Source organism: Lampris incognitus, chromosome 13 (genome assembly GCF_029633865.1).
Source record: "Lampris incognitus isolate fLamInc1 chromosome 13, fLamInc1.hap2, whole genome shotgun sequence".
Lineage (NCBI taxonomy): Eukaryota > Metazoa > Chordata > Actinopteri > Lampriformes > Lampridae > Lampris > Lampris incognitus.
This window is the reverse complement of record NC_079223.1, coordinates 47,117,341-47,143,830: the sequence shown is the minus strand read 5'-3', so window position 1 is coordinate 47,143,830 and position 26,490 is coordinate 47,117,341. Positions and strand designations below refer to the sequence as shown.

The 26,490-nt window shown below is 43.9% G+C and overlaps 1 protein-coding gene across 1 annotated transcript in view; it reads right to left on the bottom strand.

Moving 5' to 3' along the window:
• The window catches only part of abcc2 (ATP-binding cassette, sub-family C (CFTR/MRP), member 2), a 62,874-nt gene extending 39,465 nt beyond the window's left edge, over positions 1 to 23,409 (bottom strand). Inside the window, exons 1-7 of the mRNA XM_056292247.1 lie at positions 23,256 to 23,409; positions 17,428 to 17,601; positions 15,594 to 15,740; positions 15,316 to 15,456; positions 15,021 to 15,143; positions 14,819 to 14,874; positions 13,002 to 13,248 (exon numbers count right to left, since the gene is read on the bottom strand). Coding sequence (XP_056148222.1) covers positions 13,002 to 13,248; positions 14,819 to 14,874; positions 15,021 to 15,143; positions 15,316 to 15,456; positions 15,594 to 15,740; positions 17,428 to 17,601; positions 23,256 to 23,300 — 933 coding nt within the window. The 5' untranslated portion in view covers positions 23,301 to 23,409. The remainder of the gene's footprint in view (positions 1 to 13,001; positions 13,249 to 14,818; positions 14,875 to 15,020; positions 15,144 to 15,315; positions 15,457 to 15,593; positions 15,741 to 17,427; positions 17,602 to 23,255) is intronic.
• Positions 23,410 to 26,490: the final 3,081 nt, after the last annotated feature.

Below are 26,490 nucleotides of genomic sequence, written 5' to 3'. Positions count from 1 at the left end.
GCAATGCTCCGTAACCTCAATATTATTTCCAGGACATTTCATCAATTTTATCATTTTCAGTGACTAGTCTCCAACTTTCCAAGTTTTCTGGGTATTTCTGGTTGTGTGCCAACCCTGATTGATATGTTGATCTTGGACTAACCCTTCCCCTACCCCAGGGGTCAGCAACACGCGGCTCTTTCGCCCCTCTCCAGTGGCTCCCCGTGGCTTTGACAAAAAAATATATGGAAATGAATTAACGGTGACTTTATAACATTTGAATTAACATTTATCATTGTTGTAAGCCTAAAGTGATTCTTAACGCTCTCCACACCAAATAAAAAAGGTAGGAGTCAGAACTGTGGCAGATGAGGTGTACTGTCCATGATATGCTTAACAAGCCAGGTTTCCATGAGGCAAATAGTAAGGCCCCCCCCCCCCGAGATACCTGTGGTCACCCTTTCAGGAAATGGGACAGCAGTAAGTGATCTGAATTTTTGAAAACCTTTTAGTGGTTTATAGGAAGTTGACGCGTGGAAATTGTATTATGCTGTCCAACTATAAACAAGCGGGTTTAGATTTAAAACACCCACTGATGGTCGTTGAAGCGTTGTTGTGTGTGATGACGCCATAGATAGTCTAAGCTTAAGAGGGGGAGCTTCCCACTTTTTGGAGACAAGAAGGGAGGAAGTTTGCCTATAGGGAGAGAATTATTTCTCTTTCCTTAAAGTGCACATAAAGGAAGAGGCAGTGTTCCCTTTGCCTTAGGGTCCTTTTGAGTAGCGTCTCAGTAGAATAATAAAGATAGGGCGGTATTCCCTGATAGAAAATAGGGGCGGTATTCCCCTTGGAGAAAAAGAGAGACTAGGGGAGATCTAAGTAAGAACTTTAAGGTGATCCTATTGGTTGAGTAGAATTGGAGAGGTGTAAACGAGACCAGTACAGTGATCCTATGTAATGAGTTTGAAACTCACTGTTTTCCTTGTCAAGGTCGTTCTTTTAGCAACAGAGGACGGACGGGAGAGAGCTACACAAGAGCATTGAACAGATCCTATTCTGGGAGTAAAATAGAAGACATGCAAATGAGAACAACACAATGATCCTATTTAGTGACTCTGATCTTGTTAAGGGAGTTTGGGTTTTGGGTTTTCTTCTTTTCTTTCTCTGCTTCTCTGTTTGTCTGTCTGCATGTGGGTTTTTTTCTACCCCTCCTCTTTTCTTCTCACTCGAGTGTGAGATAGACGTTGCGTCATTAAAAAAAAAAACAGGGCGAGGAAGGGAATTCCTTGCTTGTTGATGGGATTTATGTATAAAAAAAAAGAAAAATAGAGAGAAGACAAGAATGGCAAGAGAAAAGCAAGAGACGAGAAAAGAAACAAGACAAAGTAAAAAGAAGTGAAATAACATGATAAGATAGTAGAAAAAAAAGAAGGTCTTGTGTGTTACAAAAAAACCAGAAGCCTAGATGAAGACAGAAGAGAAAAAATAGAAGGCTAAATCTTGGGTGTTCGGAAAAAAAGGGAACAGGAAAGAAAGAAAAAGGAAAATTCTGCGGGATGTGTGCAGCTGAGTACGTAAGTGCTTCATTGTACCCAGTTGGTAGATCGATCTTCTACCACAGCCCATAATTTTGTGATGGACATTTTTGGGTCTACAATTTCCCATCCAGCATTGGAAGTGGTACCTAAATAGTTGTGGGCAACTCATAAGTATGGTGTTGGTCTCATTAAGGACCCTACTCCATTATTTGTGTTTCCTACATTGAATTATAGTCCCAAGAAACAGTAATGTTCTCTGAGGCCTGATGCAAAAGAAGACATTACTCCCAAACCTTGAGCAATCTCTGAAGGCTGGAATTACAATTCCAGCACCAATATCTCCATATAACATTATCTCACACGCCGCTCCTTCCAGTAAGAAAAGCTGATAGCAAAGCTTGGTGACCTGTTCATGATCTGCATGCTGTAAATAAGGATGTGTTTGCTTGAGCACCGGTTATCCAGCCATAATTTTGCTTTCTGTGCCTGTCCCCTAAGAGAATACCCTGATTTTGTATGTGCATGATTGGCTTGTATGTTCCACATCTGAAGAAAATTGTATCATAGATACGAACACCCTGCTGAAATATTTAGCTTTGCAAGGACACAAAGTGTTACCAGAAAAACTCCAGCTGGTGAAACAACAAGAGTGTACTATCCAGGACACGAAATATCACACAACAAGCGAACAATCAGCAAAGACAGAATTCAAGCAGTGCTGTCAATTCCAAAACCAGACAAAACGACAGATGTTGTATTTTCTAAGACGCAGAGGCTACTGTAGACAGTTGATCTGTGGTTATGCTAAAATGGCTCAGCCAATTGTAGACATGGTGCATGCAAATGGACTGACTGCACATGACCCAGTGACTTTGACTTCTGAAACTGCTGACTCTTGTGAAACTAAAAGAAGCTTTGGCTTCTGCTCCTGCTTTAGGCATTTCTGATATGCCAAAAGACTTCACCTTGACTGTTGATGAGAAAATGGGTTCTATCAGGAACATGGTGATAAGCTTGAACCAATTGCTTACGATTCTCAAAGGCTTTTGGTAGTCAAGAGAGGTCTTCCTTGCTCCAGAGCAGTGGCTGCAACTGCAGCAGCAGTGACAGCCTCTGCACCTCTGGTAGCTTACATACCTTTGACTGTCTTGCTTCTCTATGCTGCAGCCATTATACTTTTACAAGCTGAAACAGCTCACTTCACCCCTGCCTCCACTCCGAGTCTACCACATGTTATTTTGCGAAGGTGTAACGCATTGAACCCAGCTACTCTTCTTCCTACTGAGGGAGATGGTGAACCTCATGATTGTGTGGTGGAAATTGCTGACACAGTCACTCCTAGACAGGATCTTTCTGCTACACCTCTTTCTCTTCCTGACCTGATTTATTATGTGGATGGTTCGGCTAGATGGAGTTGGAGCTGTTGGTTATGCCATCATTAGTGATCATCGAGTGGTGGAATCTGCGAGACATCCAGCTTCTATTTTTGTGCAGGCTTCTGAATTATTTGCTTTAATAAGGGTATGTATTATTGCAGCTGGGGAAATCTGCCAATATCTACACTGATAGGTGTTATGCTTTTGGAGTGGTGTATGACTTTGGAACTCTATAAAAGAACAGAAGATTCCTTACGTCACAGCACAACTATTTTAGCATCACCATCTTGCTCACAATCTTCTTGAAACCATTTTGTTTCCATCCCAGGTAGCTATCTGTCGGTGTCAAGCACATGTTATAATTGCAGATATTGTTTCTAAAGTAAATTCTTTTGCTGATATTTCTGCTAGAACTGCTGCTGTTTCATCTGAGTGACACTTCAAATGTATTTTATTTCACTCGTACTGTCATGAACATGGGGAAAGGCCCATTGGCGGTGGGGTAAGACTCATGGACATCCGTGAAAGAATGGACGACAGCTCGGAAAGACGGCACACAATAGTGTTAAGGCTAGCACCCCAAAGCACTGCATAAACAAGCTACAAGTACCAAACAGAGGGAATACCCCAAGGCAGACCGAGGAGGGGGAGAGGATAATCTGCCATTAAGGACGAATCACACGAGCAAAGACCCGGATAATGGCATAAGGACTATGAGATTGGATGTGGCAAGACATGAGGGTGAAGCCAAAAGAAGACGCAACATCTTCGTCTTTCGGCTTGTTCCCTGTTCTTCAGGGGTCACCACAGGGGATTTTATAGTTTCCATCAGTACCATGTGAGGGCACAGCACCAATGGCAGCCTTTGTTAAGTCAGGCCTCGACCAATCCGGTATGGTCTTGTCAATACACATACTGATTTGGCAAAATTTTACATCGGATCCCCTACCTGACACAAACACTAACCCCATGGACGGGGCACAGGTAAAGCGCCGGATGCCATCCCAGTATTCATGGACTTGCGCCCATGCCTGAAGATGCAACATCTGCAGTGGAATATTTAAGAATGAATGTGGTCTATCAAGAACTGCTAGGACTTGGAAACTACAATGACAAGAGATGGAGTAAGGCCAATGTCAAAGGCAAGAGAGGACTCATGGTGCAGAGGGTCCAAGACACAGTGAAAGAAGACTACCACTTAAAAGTGCTAGGGATCGCTGCCAGGGACAGTGGATGCAGTGGGACCAGGCACTTGAACAGTCATTTTCCTGGAAGGAACTCTAGCGTACTGATCAGGAAAAGTTGACCTTCTTCCTGTGTACTATGGCTGACCTCTTGCCAAATCCAAACAATCTAAAGATCTGGGCAAAGAAGACAACCCATCCTGCAAGCAGTGTGGAGCAACCCTTTGCACCCTGAATCACACCATGACTGGATGTCCCAAAGCACTGGGAGAAGGGCAGGGCAAGGTCCTTACAGAAATTGTCAAATGGACAGACCTGCAGAGGGTCAAAGCCAATAAACACCCGGTATTACCACCTGAATGTTTCAATTTCCAGAGGGAAGAAGATAGGCTCCTTGGACAAGAACAACTGCCAAGAACCTGTGTTCCATTTTGCATCAAGCCTCTGACTGGGAGATGCAAGTAGACCTGAAGAAGAGACTTGTCTTTCCAGAAGAGGTGACAATAACCTCACTCCGACCAGACATGGTTCTTCTATCCAGGAGCACAAAAACCATCTTAGTAGCCAAACTAACAGTGCCTTGGGTGGACAGGCTAGCCATCTCTTACCAACAGAAGAAAGCCAAGTACCAGGATTTGCTTGATGAGGCTCTTGTCAAAGGATGGTATGCAACCTTATATCCCATCGAAGTCAGCAGCCATGGTTTCCCAGCAACATCAGTGCTGGGTTTGGAACCCAAACAACTGAAGCAAGCCATTGGGGAGATAGCCATGGCAGCTGAGCCCAACTCAAGATGGTTGTTGATGATGATTCATGAGATGAGAGCCCGCAGTTGGAACTCTTCTGCAGCTGAAGGCTAATTTGGTCTTTGCTGCTCCACTCAGGCAAGGCGTACAGGCTAAGGAGTGAGATGCTTGTGATCCTGAGATACCTGCTGAAGATGCAGAAGGGTTCATTGCAATGCGAATGCTCTGACCACCCTGCCACCAAGGAATACCATCAAGAGGAGTAACTTGCAACATTGTTAGCTCCTACAGTTTCTGCCTGTGGCAAAGCATATCTGATGTTTATTTCACCTGATTCCACTGTGATTCAGGCATCTTTTGATCCACACATGTCCCTTAAAGATAGCCAATCAATGGCTACCCCTGCGAAAAAATCCACATGGAGGAAACACGGTCACTGTGATTCATATGGTGTTTTGAGGGGACCACGGATCCAGGGGTTGGCAATCTTATCCAGAAAGGGCCGGTGTTTTTGTTCCAACCAAGAAGTTACACACCTGATCCCACTAATCAACCAGTAGAGTCTTTGCTGAGGAACTTGATTAGGCGACACAGGTGTGTAACTGCTTGGTTGGAACAAAGACCTGCACTCACACCGGCCCTTTCTGGATAAGACTGCCCACCCCTGTTTGCCTAAATAACTTTTTCCTTCCATGGCCAAGCTCTCACATGGGCTAGACCATATTTCAAAGGGGGGGGGGGTATGGTTGATTTCATTGTTCAGAGTTGGGATTCAATTGAATTTAGCACAGTTGCAAAAAACTGTCTGCAAAAAGACATGTGATGTGTGCTCAACACAGCATAGGTAAGTCACAAAACACAACACAATCAGCATTTTCAATTCCTGATAGTCAATTTCAACATCTCATTATGGATTTCACTGAACTAACTCCAGCTAGAGGACAGGTTTGAAAGGCAGAGTTATGCCTATAGGCCAAGATCTGTATAAGGGAACACATACAGACCAAATTCTTGTGGATGAGGCCTACTGTAAGAAATTAACCCAGGTTGTAAATTCTATTTCTGCCCAGGTAAAATCAGCTCTTCCATCATTCCTGAAGGCGAGCATAGTGACTCATCTTTTCCAGTCTGTTGACAAGGTCCTGATGAATAAGCCAAGGAGGCAGCATAGGCATTCCCCCCATTTGGAGAGGTCCATATCAGGTTCTGCTTACTATACCTACAACAACTACTACTACTACTACTACCACTACCACTACCACTACTACTACTACTACTACTACTACTACTACTACTACTACTTTCTGCTGCTTCCATTAGGGGTGCCACAGTGGACCGTTTCCATTTCTTCCTGTCCTCTGCATCTTCCTCTGTCACACCAGCCAGTCCTGCTTACTACACCAACGGTGATAAAAGATCTATGCATCCCACTGCAAGAGGACACCAATGTAATGAAAATGAAAATGACCAAGTTGGAGTTTGTGTTTATAATTGTGCTAGTGTATTTGTTAGTACCCACTGAAGGATTAGTGGTACCCACAGCAGAGGTAAAGACATGGATGACTTCACTGATAGGAGTTTTGATAGAACCAAAGAAAACTAGTGTTATAAGTGCAAAAGAATTAGATATATAGTCACCTACAACCATTACCATTAGGTATAAAGGATAACACCTGGTATGAAATGATGGCCTACATGGTAAAACATACATATTACATTACATTGCATTACAGTCATTTAGCCGACGCTTTTATCCAAAGCGACTTCCAATAAGTGCATTTAACGTAGGAAATCAGGAGAACTACTAGTCATCAGAGGTCATAAGTGCATCTAAACAAGCATTTAAGAGCAAAACCAGTGCTAAAGTAAAAGTGAAAGAAAGAGATTTTTTTTTAAATGAGTGAATACATAAGTGCTAAGAACAAGTAACAGGGTAGTAGTACTTAAAGAGGTGAGTTTTCAACCTGCACCGAAATATGGGCAGCGACTCCGCTGTGCTGACATCAGTGGGGAGCTCATTCCACCACTGTGGGGCCAGGACAGAAAAGAGCCGTGACCGGGTCGATCGGCAGCAAGGGCCTCTGAGTGACGGGGCAACCAGGCGTCCTGAGGCAGCAGAGCGAAGTGGTCGGGCGGGGGTGTAGGGCTTGACCATGGGCTGTAGATAGGAAGGAGCTGTTCCTTTCACTGCCCTGTAGGCTAGCACCAGAGTCTTAAACTCGATGCGAGCAGCTACTGGGAGCCAGTCTAGGGACATGAGAAGGGGAGTTGTGTGGGAGAATTTAGGGCGGTTGAACACCAGACGAGCTGCAGCTTTCTGAACAAGCTCTAGAGGTCTGATGGCCGACGCCGGGGCGCCAGCAAGGAGGGAGTTGCCGTAGTCCAGCCAGGAGATGACAAGAACCTGGATGAGCACCTGTGCCATCTCGTCGGTGAGGAATGGGCGAATCTTCCTGATGTTATAGAGGAGAAATCTGCTGGAGCGAGCAACCAATGCAACGTTTGCAGCAAACGACAGTTGGTCGTCCAGGATCACACCCAGACTCCTCACAGTCCGAGTTGATGTCACCACGGTGTTGTCAATGGTGATGGCCAGGTCTCAGTGCGGGCAACCGTTCCCCGGCGGGAACATCAGCTCTGTCTTGTCCTGATTGAGCTTCAGGTGGTGTGTTGCCATCCACTCCGAGATATCAGTCAAGCACGCAGCAATGCGCGTCTCTACTTGTGTATCAGAGGGAGGAAAGGACAAGATCAGCTGGATGTCATTGACATAACAATGGTAAGAGAAGTCATGCGAGCGAATAACAGAACCCAGGGATGTCGTGTACAGGGAGAAAAGGAGAGGACCCAGAACCGAACCCTGTGGAACATCTGTAGTCAGTCTGCGAGGCTCCAACACAGATCCCCTCCATGTCACCTGGTAGGAGCGACCTGTCAGGTAGGTTGCAAACATTGAGAGTGCATAGCCTGTGACACCAAGCCCCTCGAGGGTAGAGTGGAGGATCTGGTGGTTCACTGTGTCGATCGCAGCTGACAGATCCAGGAGTATCAGGACAGAGGAGATAGAGTTTGCTCTCGCGGAGTGCAGCAATTCTGTCGCTGCAAGGAGGGCCGTCTCTGTCGAGTGACCCACCCTGAACCCAGACTAGTTGGGGTCCAGGAGGTGTTTCTGGTGGAGGCACAAAGAAAGTTGGTTAAAGACAGCATGTTCGAAAGTTTTGGATAGAAAGGGTAGAAGGGAAACTGGCCTGTAGTTTCTGACGTCAGAGGGGTTAAGTGATAGTTTCTTGAGAAGGGGGGGTGACTCTAGCAGTCTTGAAGGCAGATGGAACGCATCCAGCCTGGAGGGAGGTGTTGATGAGGTGGGTTAGATAGAGAAGGAGTTCAGGTGCTATAGACTGAAGAAGAGGGGAGGGGACCGGGTCAAGGGAGCATGTGGTGGGGTGACTGGAAGTGATGAGGTTTAGAACCTCGTCGGGGGAGAGGGGAGCGAGGTGGGATAGGGTGGGATGTGGAGAGGTGAGGAGGGGTGCAGAGGGTGGGATAGTGCAAGCAGCACTAACCGGGTGGTGAGAAAAGGAGGATCTGATGTCGTTTACCTTCTTGTCAAAGAAGTTAGCGAAGTCATCAGGGAGAAGGGAGGAAGTAGGAGGAGGAGGTGGGGGTTGAAGAAGTGTAGAGAAGGTTTCAAAGAGCTTCTTAGGATTAGAGGGAGAGGATAGGATTTTAGAGCGATAGAAGGCAGCCTTAGCAGCAGAACGGGAGGAGGAGAAAGTGGAAAGAAGAGACTGGAAGTTGAGAAGGTCCTCTGGGAGTTTGCCTTTTCTCCATCTGCGCTCTGCCACTCTCAGGCTCCGTCTGTCAGTACTGAGTCGGTCAGCCAAGGGGCAGGTGGAGTTGGGTGTGCAGGCCTGGAGGTGAGGGGACAGAGATTGTCCAGAGAAGAGGAGAGGGTAGAGAGAAGAAGATCAGTAGCAGTGTCAGGGGGTAGGAGAGAGAAAGATTCAGGTGTAGGGAGGATAGCGGTAACAGAGGAAGAAAGATCAGTGGTGGAGAGAGAGCGGAGGTGTCTACGGGTGGAAACCATGTGGGTAGGGGAAGGGGCTGAGGGGGGTGAAGAGAGGGAGAGAGAGTAGGACATGAAATAGAGGTCAGAGAGCTGGAGGGGAGTAACAGAGAGATTGGAAATAGGAGAGTGTCTAGTAAAGATAAGGTCCAGCTGGTTGCCATTCTTGTGGGTAGGAGGAGAGGGTGAGAGGTGAAGGTCAAAGGAGGAGAGGAAAGAGAGAAGAGGATCTAACTTGTTAGTGTGGATGTTGAAGTCACCAAGAGGACAAGTGCAGAGTCATCAACAGGGAGGTGCGAGACAAGTGTGCCAAGCTCCTCCAGAAACTCACCAAGGGGGCCTGGTGGGCGGTACACAACCACGACAGTGAGTTTGACTGGATAAGAGACAGTAACAGCATGAAATTCAAAAGAGGGCGGAGAAAATTGTGGAATAGAAACAAGAGAGTATTTCCATTTCAGGGAGATTAGCAGGCCAGTACCACCACCCCGCCTCCCAGCTCTGGGAGTGTGAGAAAAAGAGTACACATCAGACAGAGCTGTGGGTGTGGTAGTGTTTTCTGGCGTGATCCAGGTCTAAGTTAGCGACCTGGATCATGCAAGATATATCCAGATGTTACAGATATCAAGATGTTACAGATAATTCAACAGCTGTTGTTTCTGTTTTAAGCCTTTCTCAGTCCGTTTCCATCCCAAATGTGGGTTTTGCTGATTCTACTCATAGCTGGTTAACTAGTGTTTTTAGATCATGGATACTGATAGTAAACATGAGGTTAGTGATGATGAGTACTGTCTCCAGTAGCTGCAACAACTCTACAACATGGATGAGGACTTCACGGAGATGTAAGTGGCGTTTCTGCGCTAGTAACCTCTGACCCCTTATGGTCATGGGACCGACCTTTAGATGAAGCATAATAAAGCTCACATTAGGTGACGAGGACGTGAGAAGAGTCCTGCTACTGTTGTGTTTTTTTAATTGTATTAACATGTGTACTTGTGTCATACTCTTTACAGTTAAGGGTTATGTTCGGCGTTATGACCGTGTCTACTTCATTCAATGCTTCATCATATGATAACTGATTAAGATTACGAGGGATGATGTTGTGTTTAGTTGACTTTGGGCATTCACATAGTATTTTTTCCTCAAAACATCAGCTCTGGGGTTCTCTGTTTTTGTTTGCCTCGACAGCATAGATTACACAGGGGTCTTTTACTCATTCCTTGTCAAACATGGTGTGAGATATTTGCCTGTGTGGACATGGGGTAACCATGACTTCTGCCTGATGGGTGAGTTTACAGGAAATGTGTTGATGTAATCTGATTTCGGTGGGCCTACAACTGACGGACAGGGCTCATAGTCGTTCTGTGGGAGGTAAGGTGCTCCCCAGCATGGATAAGGGATAAAAAGGGTGGGTGGGTGGGGTATGTGAGGGAAAACTAACATGAAGCATTTAGAGTTATCATTTATTCATTCATTGTGTAGTATTGTGTAACAGTCTCTCTATATCATGTTGGTCAAATATGCTCTTAAATGAGGTCTGTGACATCTGGTGCTCGGCTCTGAATCCTCCAGAGAGGGGTGAGGAATGTTCGGCATGGGGGTTGGGAGGCTATTTCTCCCCTGACTGTGTTTGTCTTAAACTCTTACACTGTCCTGCTACTATGGTCCTGCAAGGAGCTGTCATGAGATGAATCATACGGGAAGCTCTTCCAGAGGGCTATAAGTCTTTATGTTTTACTCAACTCACGGTCCCTTGTGAGTCTAGATGACCCCTGAACTGAACTGAACTGAACTGATGGTGACCAGATGTTAAACCAACCTTTGATACGACATATAGGGGAAATGTATGGGCTTAAGTTGACAAATAATGTCTTTCTCTGTCTTGGAAGGGTATACATGGGGCAGCACGGTGGCACAGTGGTTAGCGCGGTCGCCTCACAATAAGAAGGTCCTGGGTTCGAGCCTCAGGGTAGTCCAACCTTGGAGGTCGTCCCAGGTCGTCCTCTGTGTGGAGTTTGCATGTTCTCCCCGTGTCTGTGTGGGTTTCCTCCCACAGTCCAAAAACATGTAGGTCAGGTGAATCAGCCGAACTAAATTGTCCCTGTGATGGCCTGGCGGCCTGTCCAGGGTGTCTCCTCGCCTGCTGCCCAATGACTGCTGGGATAGGCTCCAGCATCCCCGCGACCCTGAGAGCAGGATAAGCGGTTTGGATAATGGATGGGTATAGTATATACATATATGGGAGACGACTCCTTTGGTCTGTGAGAATACGGGGACGGGGCTCATTGGGGTCTGACCTGTGTTTCTCCACATGGTGCAGTGGGAGAATGCAGGGGGGTGTTCTCCTATTGCATAATACGATTTGTCTCGTCTTGTTTTGTCCTGCATTGTAAAATACTAAGGGTCTTTTATCATCAACCATCATTGTTTCGTGTTATTATCTCAGAGTCCAGAGTGTTTGCAGGTAAAATATCCACAAAAGGTGTCCGTTAGTTCATCCAGGTTGCCAGTTGCAGTTTCAAATCCACTCCAATCGGTGCAGTCAATACAGTCTTGCAGTTCCTGCTTTGCTTCGCTGGTCTATGTCTTCACCGTTTTAACTTGCAGATTTTAGTTTCTGCCTGTGGGTTGGAATAAGATGAACCAAGCAGTGATCAGAGTGCCCCAAAGCTGCCCGGGGGACAAAGCGATATGCATTTTTAAGAATTGTGTAGCAGTGGTTCAGTGTGTTATTTTCCCTGGTGGGACAATTAATATGTTGCCTGTATTTTGGCAGTACGTGGTTTAATTTTTGTTCTGTTAAAGTCCGCAAGGATTATGAAAAATGAGTCTGTATTCTACTACTACTACTACTACTACTACTACTACTACTACCACTACTACTACTACTTCTACTACTACTTTTGGCTGCTCCCGTTAGGGGGCGCCACAGCGGATCATCCGTTTCCATCTCTCCCTGTCCTCTGCATCTTCCTCTGTCACACCAGCCACCTGCATGTCCTCCCTCACCACATCCATAAACCTCCTCTTTGGCCTTCCTCTTCCCCTCTTCCCTGGCAGCTCCATATTCAGCATCCTTCTCCCAATATACCCAGCATCTCTCCTCCACACATGTCCAAACCGGTTCAATCTGGCCTCTCTTGCTTTGTCTCCAAACTGTCAACCTGAGCGGTCCCTCTAATATACTTGTTCCTAATCCTGTCCTTCTTCATCACTCCCAGTGAAAATCTTATCATCTTCATCTCTGCCACCTCCAGCTCCTCCTCCTGTCTTTTCATCAGTGCCACTGTCTCCAAACCATACAACATAGCTGGTCTCACAACCATCTTGTAAACCTTCCCTTTAACTTTTGCTGGTACCCTTCTGTCACACATCACTCCTGACACTCTTCTCCACCCACTCCACCATGCCTGCACCCTCTTCTTCACCTCTCTCCTGCACTCCCCGTTACTTTGGACAGTTGACCTCAAGTATTTAAACTCATAGGCCTTCCTCACCTCCACTCCTTGCATCCTCACCATTCCACTGTCCTCCCTCTCATTCACGCATATGTATTCCATCTTGACTTTCATTCCTCTTCTCTCCAGTGCATACCTCCACCTCTCCAGGCTCTCCTCCACCTGCACCCTACTCTCACTACAGATCATAATGTCATCCGCAAACATCATAGTCCACGGAGACTCCTGCCTGATCTCGTCCGTCAACCTGTCCATCACCATTATAAACAAGAAAAGTGAGTCCGTATTAATTTTTTAAATGTTTCTTATGGGCCAATAGGGGTCAGAGGTTAGCTTTTTTTTCTCGGAAGTAAATTTCAAATAATTAAAAATAGCCTGGCCAATCTGGGGCCCTTGCACACATGGGGAAGGCTGTGCATTAATCCGCACCTGGATATGACAGCCCAAGGACACCATGACCGATGTTGGTCTGGGGACATCTCAGACACATACCAGACATACGCTCAGGGTTAGGGTCAGCTTCGGGTTATTGCCAGTCCAAAATAAAACATATCAAACGATAGTCTGAGAACAGCAGCAGTGTTATTAAAATTGGTTATGCACGTTTGCATGAAGCTATCTATATGTGTTATGTGAATCCTCGTGCACGCTCACCATCATCAGTACATCTTGACTGACACCTTTCTGTAGCCCGCTACGAAGTCTGTCCTCTCCCTGGACATTCTCGCTGAGCTTGCCACCGCTCTTCTTTTGTCTCTCTTGGAACTTGGCCTTGGCCGCCCTCATCTCTGACTTCATTGTGTTCTGGAACTTCTGGAAGATGTAGTCCGCAGTGTCTGCCTCGTTCAGCTCCCACAGGTCCTCCTGGACCAGAGGTCGCTTGTATCCATTCACAATCATGCTGGAGAGAGAGAGAGGGGGCCAGGTCAGAAGGGTGAGAAGACACAAACTGATGAGAGCGAGAGTTTGTCACAGTGAGGGTGAGCCACAATTTGACCGATCTTAAAGACAATGCGCATCATCATTCAGAGCTGCTCTTGCTTCTGCAATGTGACGTAGTAGCTCCTAGTAAAACAGTATATTAGGTTGGGACAAAACATAGGAGGGATGTCATTTGACGCTTCAAGGTTTGGTTTGGATGGTGCAAAACATTTTATATTATTGGTTGGAATGCTGCTCGCTCATCTGCTCGGATTTGGTGACGCAATCACAAAAACTTGGCTGTTTAAGAGGAGGTTAAGGTGGTTGGAATTTGATGTGAAATCAGTAAAAAGGGGAAAATTTGCAATTTTTTTTTGCCGTAAGTCGCTTTGGAATAGAAATTGCAGGACTAGCCAGAGAAGTAAAAAACAAAAAACAAAAAAAACCAAAACAAAACAGTGACTTATAGTCCAGGACATACGGTGAAACCTTTAGGGAGCACTGTGCAGTTATTTACTGTGCATCAACTACCAGTTGTTGACTATCATTCTCATCCATACAGAAAACAGCCAAGCTAGAAACTGGACACAGGGGCGTCCGGGTGGCGTGGCGGTCTATTCCATTGCCTACCAACACGTGGATCGCCAGATCGAGTCTCCATGTTGCCTCCGGCTTGGTCGGGCGTCCCTACAGACACAATTGGCTGTGTCTGCGGGTGGGAAGCCGGATGTGGGTATGTGTCCTGGTCACTGCACTAGCACCTCCTCTGGTTGGTCGGGGCCCCTGTCAGGTGAAAAGAGGCAGCTGGCGACTCCACATGTATCGGAGGAGACATGTGGCAGTCTGCAGTCCTTCCCAGATTGGCAGAGGGGGTGGAGCAGCGATTGGCATGGCTCAGAAGAGTGGGGTAATTGGCCAGGTACAATTGGGGAGAAAAAGGGAGGAAAAAGGAGGAAACCCCCCCCCCCCCAAAAAAAAAAGAAACTGGACAGTTTCAGTTACCCACACTTGTTTTTAGCTGGACTCGTTACTTGCCAGTTGTCACCCCTGCTGATAACTTGACCGAATGTGAACTTAACAGGATGAAGCACTAAAATGGGAAATTACGACCACAGTTAACGTTAGTTTGAATGAGGGCTTAGTCTCGCCTCCTGTCCTCTTAGTTGGTCTGAAGTTAGGGTAGGAGGAGGAGCGAATACCTTATTAACCAACTTATTCGTTTCCTGTTTGATTTGAAATCGTTTGCAACACATTTCTTTTTCCAGGTCACAACTCGCCTGTTGCTCAAGCCCACCCCACCGGCTGGAAAAATTCAGGATCAGTCACACACATTCCAACATCTGAAGCCAGCAGTCTTTGTACGGAAATGTTGCATGGCGGGGCGAGCTACTTTTTACAGTACTGGTAAGAGAAGTTAGGCATACAAATACAACTTAGTATTAACACAACAATCTTACACAGTTTCCAACCTAGAGGATATCTGCGTGCATGGGGAGGGGTGGGGTGGGGTGGGTTGGGGTGACCGCCTCATTATAACAGCTAAAAGTTACCTGTTGAACCAGTTGAAAGTTATTCGGCTTAGAAATGCGGCCCCTTTCTCTGGATTCTGCAGTACAAACAGCACACAGATGGAAAACGTTTACAGCGGGCCAACATGGGGGATGATTTGCTCTCACAGCGAGGTGTTAAGCGTCACTTATAAATAGCCGTATCCCAAAGCTCAAAGGAAAGACACAGAATGTGACCAGGTACCTTCTTAACACGTTCTTCAGCCTCCGGAGGGACATCTGCCACATTAGACAAGATGAGCGAAATCACCTCTAGCCCAAAGGCAATGTAAAAAAGGCAGAAACGAGGGAGATCCTGCACGCTTCCCTGGGAATAGAAGAGGCAGGAAGAGGAAGGTGTGCATGGTGCATAACAAATTAATATTGAAATTCAGAGTGCATCGTGAAAAAATGGTTGCGCTCTGTACCAGTTATGATTCCAAACTTCTTCTGTCTTGGCCCCTTTCGGCCCCTAAACTATCAAACCCTTTGGTTTGTACCTGTCTGAGGGCCTCCCGTAGAAGGGTCTGGAAGGGAAAGACGTCACACACAACCAGAAGCACCCAGAAGATGAAGAGGGTGGCAGAATCCACTGCTTCCTCCTTCCGCCTCACTCCTTCTTGGCACAGCAGGAGCAGGACCTATGGAAGGAGCGGAAGATGAGGGCACATAATTGAATAAATATCACAATCTGAACTCAGACGTCATCTCTTTGTGATGATGACCCAAATAAACCAAAAAAAACTAAAAAACCAGATTTAAGACGTGTTCTACCCACCCATGACACAGCATATAGGACAGGATTTGCATAGAATACCCCGGGGTTTCCATCTGTTGTATTTTTGTCTCTCTCTGGACCATAATCCTCTCCTACTGTCAACGCCAGTCCCGCTATGGCTGTCAGAAACAACAGACCTACCACAAGCTGAAGAAGAGAGAGAGAGATGGGAGGCAAATGCCTCATGTCAGTCAAGGGCAACTTAAGAAGTCAAGCACAGATTTTAAGTCTAATCAGTCTTCCCTACTGTGCAACGCTGAACGGACTGCACAATGTAATTTTCGAGCGCTTCAGTGGAAATGTTCATATCTGGTCCAAAAAAAACCCGTAATTTGCCAGTCATTATCAAATAAATACAGATTTCCCAGTATGTGAACATGTTGCATTCTGTTTTTGGATGCAGCTGAAATCATTTGCTGGTAGTCTTTTATTCCCTTCAAATTAGAAATGTATAATTATATATAATTAAATGTATAATAAATGTATGCATCGGAAGTAACACCGAGGGTGGTCTGACAGGATGCGGAAGCGGGGCAGGCTAAGCTAACTGCTAGATCACGCAGACCGGCAGTTCCGATAACACCGAGGGTGGTCTGGCGGCGGCCTCGCCTGGCCTTGACTGTGTTTTTAGTGTCGTCGTGTGGTGTGCGGGGAGGTGTGTCGAAGGTGTCTGGCTGGGAGAGCTGGCTTTGGATTGGATGAGGGAGTCAAGTCAAGTCAAGACAAGATAAGTCAAGTCACGACAAGTCAAGTCAAGTCAAGTCAAGTCAAGTCAAGACAAGACAAGACAAGACAAGACAAGACAAGACAAGTCAAGTCAAGTCAAGTCAAGTCAAGTCAAGTCAAGACAAGACAAGACAAGACAAGACAAGACAAGACAAGACAAGACAAGTCAAGTCAAGTCAAGTCAAGTCAAGTCAAGCCAAGCCAAGCCAAGCCAAGCCAAGCCAAGCCAAGCCAAGCCAAGTCAAGTCAAGTCAAGTCAAGTCAAGTCAAGTCAAGTCAAGTCAAGTCAAGTCAAGACAAGACAAGACAAGTCAAGCCAATTTCATTTGTACAGCCCAATCTGCCGCATCCTGTGGGCCCAAGGACCACGGCCCTGACTGGAGCTGCACCCGAAGAGGAAACACCGGGGACAGTCTGACAGGACACGGAAGTGGGGCAGGCTAAGCTAACTGCTAGCCCATGCAGACCGGCAGTTCTGATAACACTGAGGGTGGTCTGGCGGCGGTCTTGCCTAGCCTTGACTGTTTTAGTGTCGTCGTGTGGAGTGCGAGGAGGTGTGTTGAAGGTGTCTGGCTGGGAGGGCTGGTGTTGGATCGGCTGAAGGAGCTGCGTCCTGTGGGCCCAAGGACCACGGCCCTGACTGGAGCTGCACATGAAGAAGAGACACCGAGGGCAGTCTGACAGGACGCGGAAGCAGGGCAGGCTAAGCTAACTGCTAGCCCATGCAGACCGGCAATTTTGACAGTCATCCTGGCTGGCGTTCGCTCTCCTGGACAGTGATTTTTTTTTTTTTAGTTTAGATATGTGTGTTGGTGTGGATGTATGTGTTCTTGTAGTTTTTGGATATGTGTTTTTGTCTTTGTGTTGCACTGCTGTGGGCTGGGGGAAAATTATGTTTCGTCTCATTTCATGCATGAAATGAAATGACAAATTAAGTGTTTCTGATATTTTTTGAAGAGAAATGGCAGAAATTGGTGTTTTCATTGATGTTTCTGTGATAAATTCCTTTAGTCTCCCCATCATCATCAGTGGACTGGTGTACAACCAGCAGTGCTTTGGTTTGCTGCAGCAGCCCCCCCCCCCCCAGTCCACAGCTGCTGCTACGTACCTGCTTGCAGAGGTAGAGCTTGGACAGATGTTTTGATTTAACGCCATTCTTGAAGAGAGCTACCAGGTGCCAGGGACCACAGAGCCACAGGAAACCCAGTGGGATCCACACCAAGACTGTCTGCTCGAAACACACTGGCAGGTCAGGGTCCGGTCTGTCCAGAGATGACGCATTCTGAGGCACAAATATCCACGTGCAGGCATGCACAGACATGCACACAGACACCACACAGACAAGGTTACCCACATTAAAAGGCATAAACCTATTGAGATATTAATGCAGTACACTGTTAAGAAACGACTGAAACCAAAATTAACATTTTAACAACTTTAATACTATTTTTCAAACAATTTAAAATGGCCGCTGTCCAACGCCTGTAAATACTGCAGCGCCTCGGTGGGAGTCATGGTGCGTCTGTAACCAGACATGTTGGAAATGATCAAAAAATCAAGTTTAGACTATTTCTCTTCACTGGAGGGCGCTAGTGTGTTTCAGGACAACGATCTTCATAGAGGAAATGATGCGACCAACACACATCATAAATAGTGACATGACGCGCACGATGACACGCAAATTACGAGCGGTCATTTTGACTGCTCGTGGTCATTTTAGGTAGAACTTAGCATAACTTTTTTGTGCAATTGACCTAAAACTCATTTTAATGCTAAAATATCTAATATCTAAAAATCTAAACAAAAATATCGAAAAATCTAAAAAATTTTGCATTTTTTAGGAGCATTCAGGGAGCGGCAGGTCTGTATCTTTTGTTTTCACAAAGTTATTAAACTTTGAAAATCCAAAACCGTCAAAATGACCGCCTTGGTCGTTTTAGTGCTAGAATGAGAGAATTAGACCCTGTTTACACTTGGTTTTAAAATGCGTCTTGGGCGATCGGATCACAAGTGGACAGCGAGACACATCGTCGTTTACACCTGTGTCTATCATGCGTCTCCAAATGCCTCCTGCTGACCACTTTTGATCAGATTTCGTTACTCTGAATTAGAAGAAGAAGATTTCTTTTCTGTCTACATCTTGTCGGGGACGCATCAAGACGCATTAGCATTTACACTACAAAAGATGTGTGGTCAAATGCGTCCCAACCACCTCAGCAAGTGCTTTGACTAACCGGCTCACAAAACGTTTTGTTGGTCGTTTACACTCTTATTTAGTGCTGTCCACTTGTGAGCCAATCGCCAAAAAAAGCACATTTTAAAACCAAGTGTAAACGGGGTCTTATGTTGAATACAGATTGAATACAGAATCACAGAGGGGCATGCACACACACACACGCTGTACACTATACTCCCAGAAACACTAACACAAACACACACAAAGCTACCCATGTTGAATGACAAAACCTAGCAAATAAACATGATCACATGAAGAGGCAAAAAGCCTTCATCACACCCTGAGAGGTTAGACATAGGTTATAATACTGTGAGAGGTTAGACACCTTATAACACTGTGAGAGGTTAGACATAGGTTATAACACTGTGAGTGGTTAGACAGCTTATAACACTGTGAGAGGTTAGACAGCTTATAACACTGTGAGTGGTTAGACAGCTTATAACACTGTGAGAGGTTAGACATAGCTTATAACACTGTGAGAGGCTATACACAGTTTATAACACTGTGAGAGGTTAGACAGCTTATAACACTGTGATAGGTTAGACACTGTGAGAGGTTAGACATAGCTTATAACACTGTGAGAGGTTGGACACAGCTTATAACACTGTGAGAGGTTAGACATAGCTTATAACACTGTGAGAGGTTAGACATAGCTTATAACACTGTGAGAGGTTGGACACAGCTTATAACACTGTGAGTGGTTAGACACAGCTTATAACAATGTAAGAGGTTAGACATTGCTTATAACACTGTGAGAGGTTGGACACAGCTTATAACAATGTGAGAGGTTAGACATAGCTTATAACACTGTGAGAGGTTAGACATAGCTTATAACACTGTGAGAGGTTGGACACAGCTTATAACACTGTGAGAGGGTAGACATAGCTTATAACACTGTGAGAGGTTAGACATAGCTTATAACACTGCGAGAGGTTAGACATAGCTTATAACACTGTGAGAGGGTAGACATAGCTTATAACACTGTGAGAGGTTGGACACAGCTTATAACAATGTGAGAGGTTAGACATAGCTTATAACACTGTGAGAGGTTAGACATAGCTTATAACACTGTGAGAGGTTGGACACAGCTTATAACACTGTGAGAGGGTAGACATAGCTTATAACACTGTGAGAGGGTAGACAGCTTATAACACTGTGAGAGGTTAGACATAGCTTATAACACCGTGAGAGGTTGGACACAGCTTATAACAATGTGAGAGGTTAGACATAGCTTATAACACTGTGAGAGGTTGGACACAGCTTATAACACTGTGAGAGGGTAGACATAGCTTATAACACTGTGAGAGGTTAGACACAGCTTATAACACTGTGAGAGGTTAGACACAGCTTATAACACTGTGAGAGGGTAGACATAGCTTAGCCTGCACTCTCCAACTTCTGATGTCTCTCTTACTGCATCACAGGGACGTTTCTCTAATTAGAAATTTAATTGAAAGCGATTAACGCTCAAACTCCCCCCTCCATGTACTGTGTGCAACACCAGGTGTGGAACAAAGTGTGCTCGGAAAGAAAGAGAGAGAGAGAGAGAGAGAGAGAGAGAGAGAGAGAGAGAGAGAGAGAGAGAGAGAGAGAGAGAGAGAGAGAGAGAGAGAGAGAGGGGGAGAGGGAGAGGGAGAGAGAGAGAGAGAAATGAGAAATGTGAAATGAAAGAAGCTAGACATTACAAATGGATTTAGACAGGAGGCTTTACCAACACTCTTCAAAGTCCAGCTTGTTTTTACACTTGAACTGTGCCTAATGTGTTATTTATTTTGTAAGATATGTTTTGTTACAATATGTTATCTCTTGTATATGATATGTTGTGTTACAATATGTTATCTATTGTGTACGATATGTTGTGTTACAATGTGTTACCTATTGTGTACAATGTTGTGTTACAATGTGTTATCTATTGTGTATGATATGTTGTGTTACAATGTGTTATCTATTGTGTATGATATGTTGTGTTACAATGTGTTATCTGTTGTGTACAATGTTGTGTTACAATGTGTTATCTATTGTGTACAATATGTTGTGTTACAATGTGTTATCTATTGTGTACAATGTTGTGTTACAATGTGTTATCTATTGTGTATGATATGTTGTGTACACAATGTGTTATCTATTGTGTACGATATGTTGTATACAATGTGTTATCTATTGTGTAAAATATGTTGTGTACGATATGTTGTGTTACAATGTGTTATCTATTGTGTACAATGTTGTGTTACAATGTGTTATCTATTGTGTACAATATGCTGTGTTACAATGTGTTACAATGTGTTATCGATTGTGTATGATATGTTGTTACAGTGTGTTACAATGTGTTATCTATTGTGTACAATATGCTGTGTACGATTTGTGGTGTTACAATGTGTTATCTATTGTGTACAATATGTTGACTTGTGTTAGAATGTGTTATCTATTGTGTACAATATGCTGTGTTACAATGTGTTACAATGTGTTATCTATTGTGTACAATATGTTGTTACAGTGTGTTACAATGTGTTATCTATTGTGTACAATATGTTGTGTAGAATGTGTTATCTATTGTGTACAATGTTGTGTTACAATGTGTTATCTATTGTGTATGATATGTTGTGTTACAATGTGTTATCTATTGTATATGATATGTTGTGTGCAATGTGTTATCTATTGTGTATGATATGTTGTGTTACAATGTGTTATCTATTGTATATGATATGTTGTGTTACAATGTGTTATCCAGCTATTGTGTAAGATATGTTGTGTTACAATGTGTTATCTATTGTGTACGATATGTTGTATACAATGTGTTATCTATTGTGTACAATATGTTGTGTACGATATGTTTTGTTACAATGTGTTATATATTGTGTACAATATGTTGTTACAATATGTTATCTATTGTGTACAATATGCTGTGTACGATTTGTTGTGTTACAATGTGTTATCTGTTGTGTACAATATGTTGACTTGTGTTAGAATGTGTTATCTATTGTGTACAATATGCTGTGTTACAATGTGTTACAATGTGTTATCTATTGTGTACAATATGTTGTTACAATGTGTTACAATGTGTTATCTATTGTGTACAATATGTTGTTACAATGTGTTACAATGTGTTATCTATTGTGTACAATATGTTGTTACAATGTGTTACAATGTGTTATCTATTGTGTACAATATGTTGTTACAATGTGTTACAATGTGTTATCTATTGTGTACAATATGTTGTTACAATGTGTTACAATGTTATCTATTGTGTACAATATGCTGTGTTACAATGTGTTACAATGTGTTATCTATTGTGTACAATATGTTGTTACAGTGTGTTACAATGTGTTATCTATTGTGTACAATATGTTGTGTAGAATGTGTTATCTATTGTGTACAATGTTGCGTTACAATGTGTTATCTATTGTGTATGATATGTTGTGTTACAATGTGTTATCTATTGTATATGATATGTTGTGTGCAATGTGTTATCTATTGTGTATGATATGTTGTGTTACAATGTGTTTTCTATTGTATATGATATGTTGTGTTACAATGTGTTATCCAGCTATTGTGTAAGATATGTTGTGTTACAATGTGTTATCTATTGTGTACGATATGTTGTATACAATGTGTTATCTATTGTGTACAATATGTTGTGTACGATATGTTGTGTTACAATGTGTTATATATTGTGTACAATATGTTATTACAATATGTTATCTATTGTGTACAATATGCTGTGTACGATTTGTTGTGTTACAATGTGTTATCTGTTGTGTACAATATGTTGACTTGTGTTAGAATGTGTTATCTATTGTGTACAATATGCTGTGTTACAATGTGTTACAATGTGTTATCTATTGTGTACAATATGTTGTTACAATGTGTTACAATGTGTTATCTATTGTGTACAATATGTTGTTACAATGTGTTACAATGTGTTATCTATTGTGTACAATATGTTGTTACAATGTGTTACAATGTGTTATCTATTGTGTACAATATGTTGTTACAATGTGTTACAATGTGTTATCTATTGTGTACAATATGTTGTTACAATGTGTTACAATGTTATCTATTGTGTACAATATGTTGTGTAGAATGTTATCTATTGTGTACAATATGTTGTTACAATGTGTTACAATGTTATCTATTGTGTACAATATGTTGTGTAGAATGTTATCTATTGTGTATGATATGTTGTGTACGACATGTTGTGTACAATATGCAATAATATTGCTCCAAAACACAATTAGAAACCTTTTGAGGATCGGTACAGTTCAGTGCATCAGCTCGTCCGCATGGACACACACTGGTCACGTTATGCTCTTGTGTGTGTGTAAAGGTGACGGTGTGACAGGCTCATTACGGACAACCGCGTTCTATCGAAACCGTTAATCGGTTCCATTCCACGAGCCGTGAGCGTCATCAGAGGACGTTCCATTTGTCTTGAAACCCGCCACTTTGTTGCATTGTGTGTTCACCATCCGTGTCCATCCTCATGACCTGACACACTTCAACACTGACCAAGCGGTACTTTGCTCATTCTTACACAGTTCCACGCGGTCGTGCAATTAAAGCCTTTCTGTGTTAATTTTGTAAGAATTCCTGAGACACGTGACGAGACATTTATCTCTATTAAGGTGTGTAAAACACAGTCTGGCCCGTGTTCATGCGTAGCGGTTTCACATGTAACGGTTCTGATCCACAGATCCACTCACCCAGAAGGCTGAACCACAGAACTCCTGCAGCGCCGCGGCAGGCATGCTCCCCGGCCGGACAGCACCTCCAGCAAAGCCCAGCTACGATCAGGACTCCAACTAGGGACGGGACTCCAACCAGGGACAGGACTCCAACCAGGGGACAGGACTCCAACCAGGGATCAGGACTCCAACCAGGGACAGGACTCCAACCAGGGACAGGACTCCAACCAGGGGACAGGACTCCAACCAGGGATCAGGACTCCAACCAGGGACGGGACTCCTCTCGCCCACCGCTCCACCAGCGACGCACACCTCAGAGACGAGCGTGCCTCCGGAGGACTTTGAGCCATGAAACACTTAAAGAGAGAGAAGACCTTTTAACCCTGGCGCGAAAGAAGAAGGGAGGGACAAAAACAACCCTGCTCCTCAGCTGACTGTCGGACAGCAGCGGAGATGTTAATGCTTAACACAACTTAACACAACTTAATACAACTCCGCACCACCCTGCCAGTGCAGCAGCTTTCTCTTTTTGGCAAGAGGTCAGCAGTGACAAGCAGAGTAATTAGTGGCTTGCACTGACTTCTGCATTCTGCATGCATCACGCGCGCGCACACACGCGCGCGCGCACACACACACACACACACTGCTCTGGATGTGAGTTAAAAAAGAACCTCAAGACCACCCAAAAGCGAGTGTGATTTAGGGGCACAGGATGGGTTACTGTCCAAACCCCAAAATCAGAAGGGTGGAGGAGAACCACAGCAGGACTTGCACAAGTGTGTCCCCTTCCCATTATCTCTTTCCTAGAGAGGAAACGGGGGATTAGACAACAAACGGAAATGGGCCATCAGGGAGGGGTGTTTTGTTTTGGGGGGGGATGGACTGGGCTTGTCGGGGGAGGAGCAGACTTTGTTTGACTTTTTCCTGTGCTCCTTCCGCTTTTCTTTTTTTATAACACGTCATCAGCAAAGACCCATTCCCACATTATGTGGGATAAACACCAGGCAGCAAAGAAAACGAAAACAAGATGAAACACGGGAAACGAATACTGTGGACCAGTGGTTCTCAACCTTTTTGGGGTCCTGGACCCCCTGCGTATTTCTGATCTACCCTGAGGACCCCTCCACCTGATCTTGGGGGAGGGGGGTTGCAATTTGATAGAAACAGTAGAAACTGCATTTTAAATTGCATTATAGCATTTATTCACTCTTTGGGGCAAAAATAAGAGCTTTCAGTTGTAACTTAGATATAGTTAAGAAAACAGAATTCTTATGCAGTAACTTTCAGATATATGTAACAAAACAGAATATGTATTCAGTAACTTTCAGATATACACTACCGTTCAAAAGTTTGGGATCACCCAAACAATTTTGTGTTTTCCATGAAAAGTCACACTTATTCACCACCATATGTTGTGAAATGAATAGAAAATAGAGTCAAGACATTGACAAGGTTAGAAATAATGATTTGTATTTGAAATAAGATTTTTTTTACATCAAACTTTGCTTTCGTCAAAGAATCCTCCATTTGCAGCAATTACAGCATTGCAGACCTTTGGCATTCTAGCTGTTAATTTGTTGAGGTAATCTGGAGAAATTGCACCCCACGCTTCCAGAAGCAGCTCCCACAAGTTGGATTGGTTGGATGGGCACTTCTTTGAGCAGATTGAGTTTCTGGAGCATCACATTTGTGGGGTCAATTAAACGCTCAAAATGGCCAGAAAAAGAGAACTTTCATCTGAAACTCGACAGTCTATTCTTGTTCTTAGAAATGAAGGCTATTCCATGTGAGAAATTGCTAAGAAATTGAAGATTTCCTACACCGGTGTGTACTACTCCCTTCAGAGGACAGCACAAACAGGCTCTAACCAGAGTAGAAAAAGAAGTGGGAGGCCGCGTTGCACAACTGAGCAAGAAGATAAGTACATTAGAGTCTCTAGTTTGAGAAACAGACGCCTCACAGGTCCCCAACTGGCATCTTCATTAAATAGTACCTGTTAGAGCCTGTTTGTGCTGTCCTCTGAAGGGAGTAGTACACACCGGTGTAGGAAATCTTCAATTTCTTAGCAATTCCTCGCATGGAATAGCTTTCATTTCTAAGAACAAGAATAGACTGTCGAGTTTCAGATGAAAGTTCTCTTTTTCTGGCCATTTTGAGCGTTTAATTGACCCCACAAATGTGATGCTCCAGAAACTCAATCTGCTCAAAGAAGTGCCCATCCAACCAATCCAACTTGTGGGAGCTGCTTCTGGAAGCGTGGGGTGCAATTTCTCCAGATTACCTCAACAAATTAACAGCTAGAATGCCAAAGGTCTGCAATGCTGTAATTGCTGCAAATGGAGGATTCTTTGACGAAAGCAAAGTTTGATGTAAAAAAATCTTATTTCAAAAACAAATCATTATTTCTAACCTTGTCAATGTCTTGACTCTATTTTCTATTCATTTCACAACATATGGTGGTGAATAAGTGTGACTTTTCATGGAAAACACAAAATTGTTTGGGTGATCCCAAACTTTTGAACGGTAGTGTATGTAACAAAACAGAATATGTATTCAGTAACTTTCAGATATATGTAACAAAACAGAATATGTATTCAGTAACTTTCAGATATGTAACAACAGAATTCTTATGCAGTAACTTTTAACAATGCAAACGGGAGCGAGATCTCTTATTAAAATACAATAAATGACACTTGTGAAACAGATGTAATTAGAGAAGAAAGTCCTGTTACCCTTTATAGTTTAGGTAGATAAAGGTCTCAGTCACATTTGAGTAAAATAATCCCGTTTCTATAAATGTCATAGGATCTTCTTTTTAAAGATATTTTATTTTCACGGACCCCTTGCAATTACACCACGGACCACTAGGGGTCCGCGGACCCCCGGTTGAGAAACACTGCTGTAGAAGAACCCTAACCCCTAACCCTTTCCATTATTTAGATGGTATTCTTTGTCGTTTATGCCTTCGCAAACGTGTTAGTCTGGCTCCTGTGGCGGCAGTTATTCACTTCCGCTCTGACGATACATGAGGAGCGAGACAAAAATCTGCTACAGTATCGTCACACTTTAATATGGTGTGTGGTGACCCACATCTATATAACTAGAGACATTCACCTAAGAGGACAGTGTACCTTTAAGGGAAGAGGTGAGGGGTCAGATAATGCACTTCCGCTTCCGGTACACAGTTCAGTGTCGTTGTCGAACATATGACATGCAAAGTTGGAGCTAGTAAACTACCTCGCCTACGTCTACT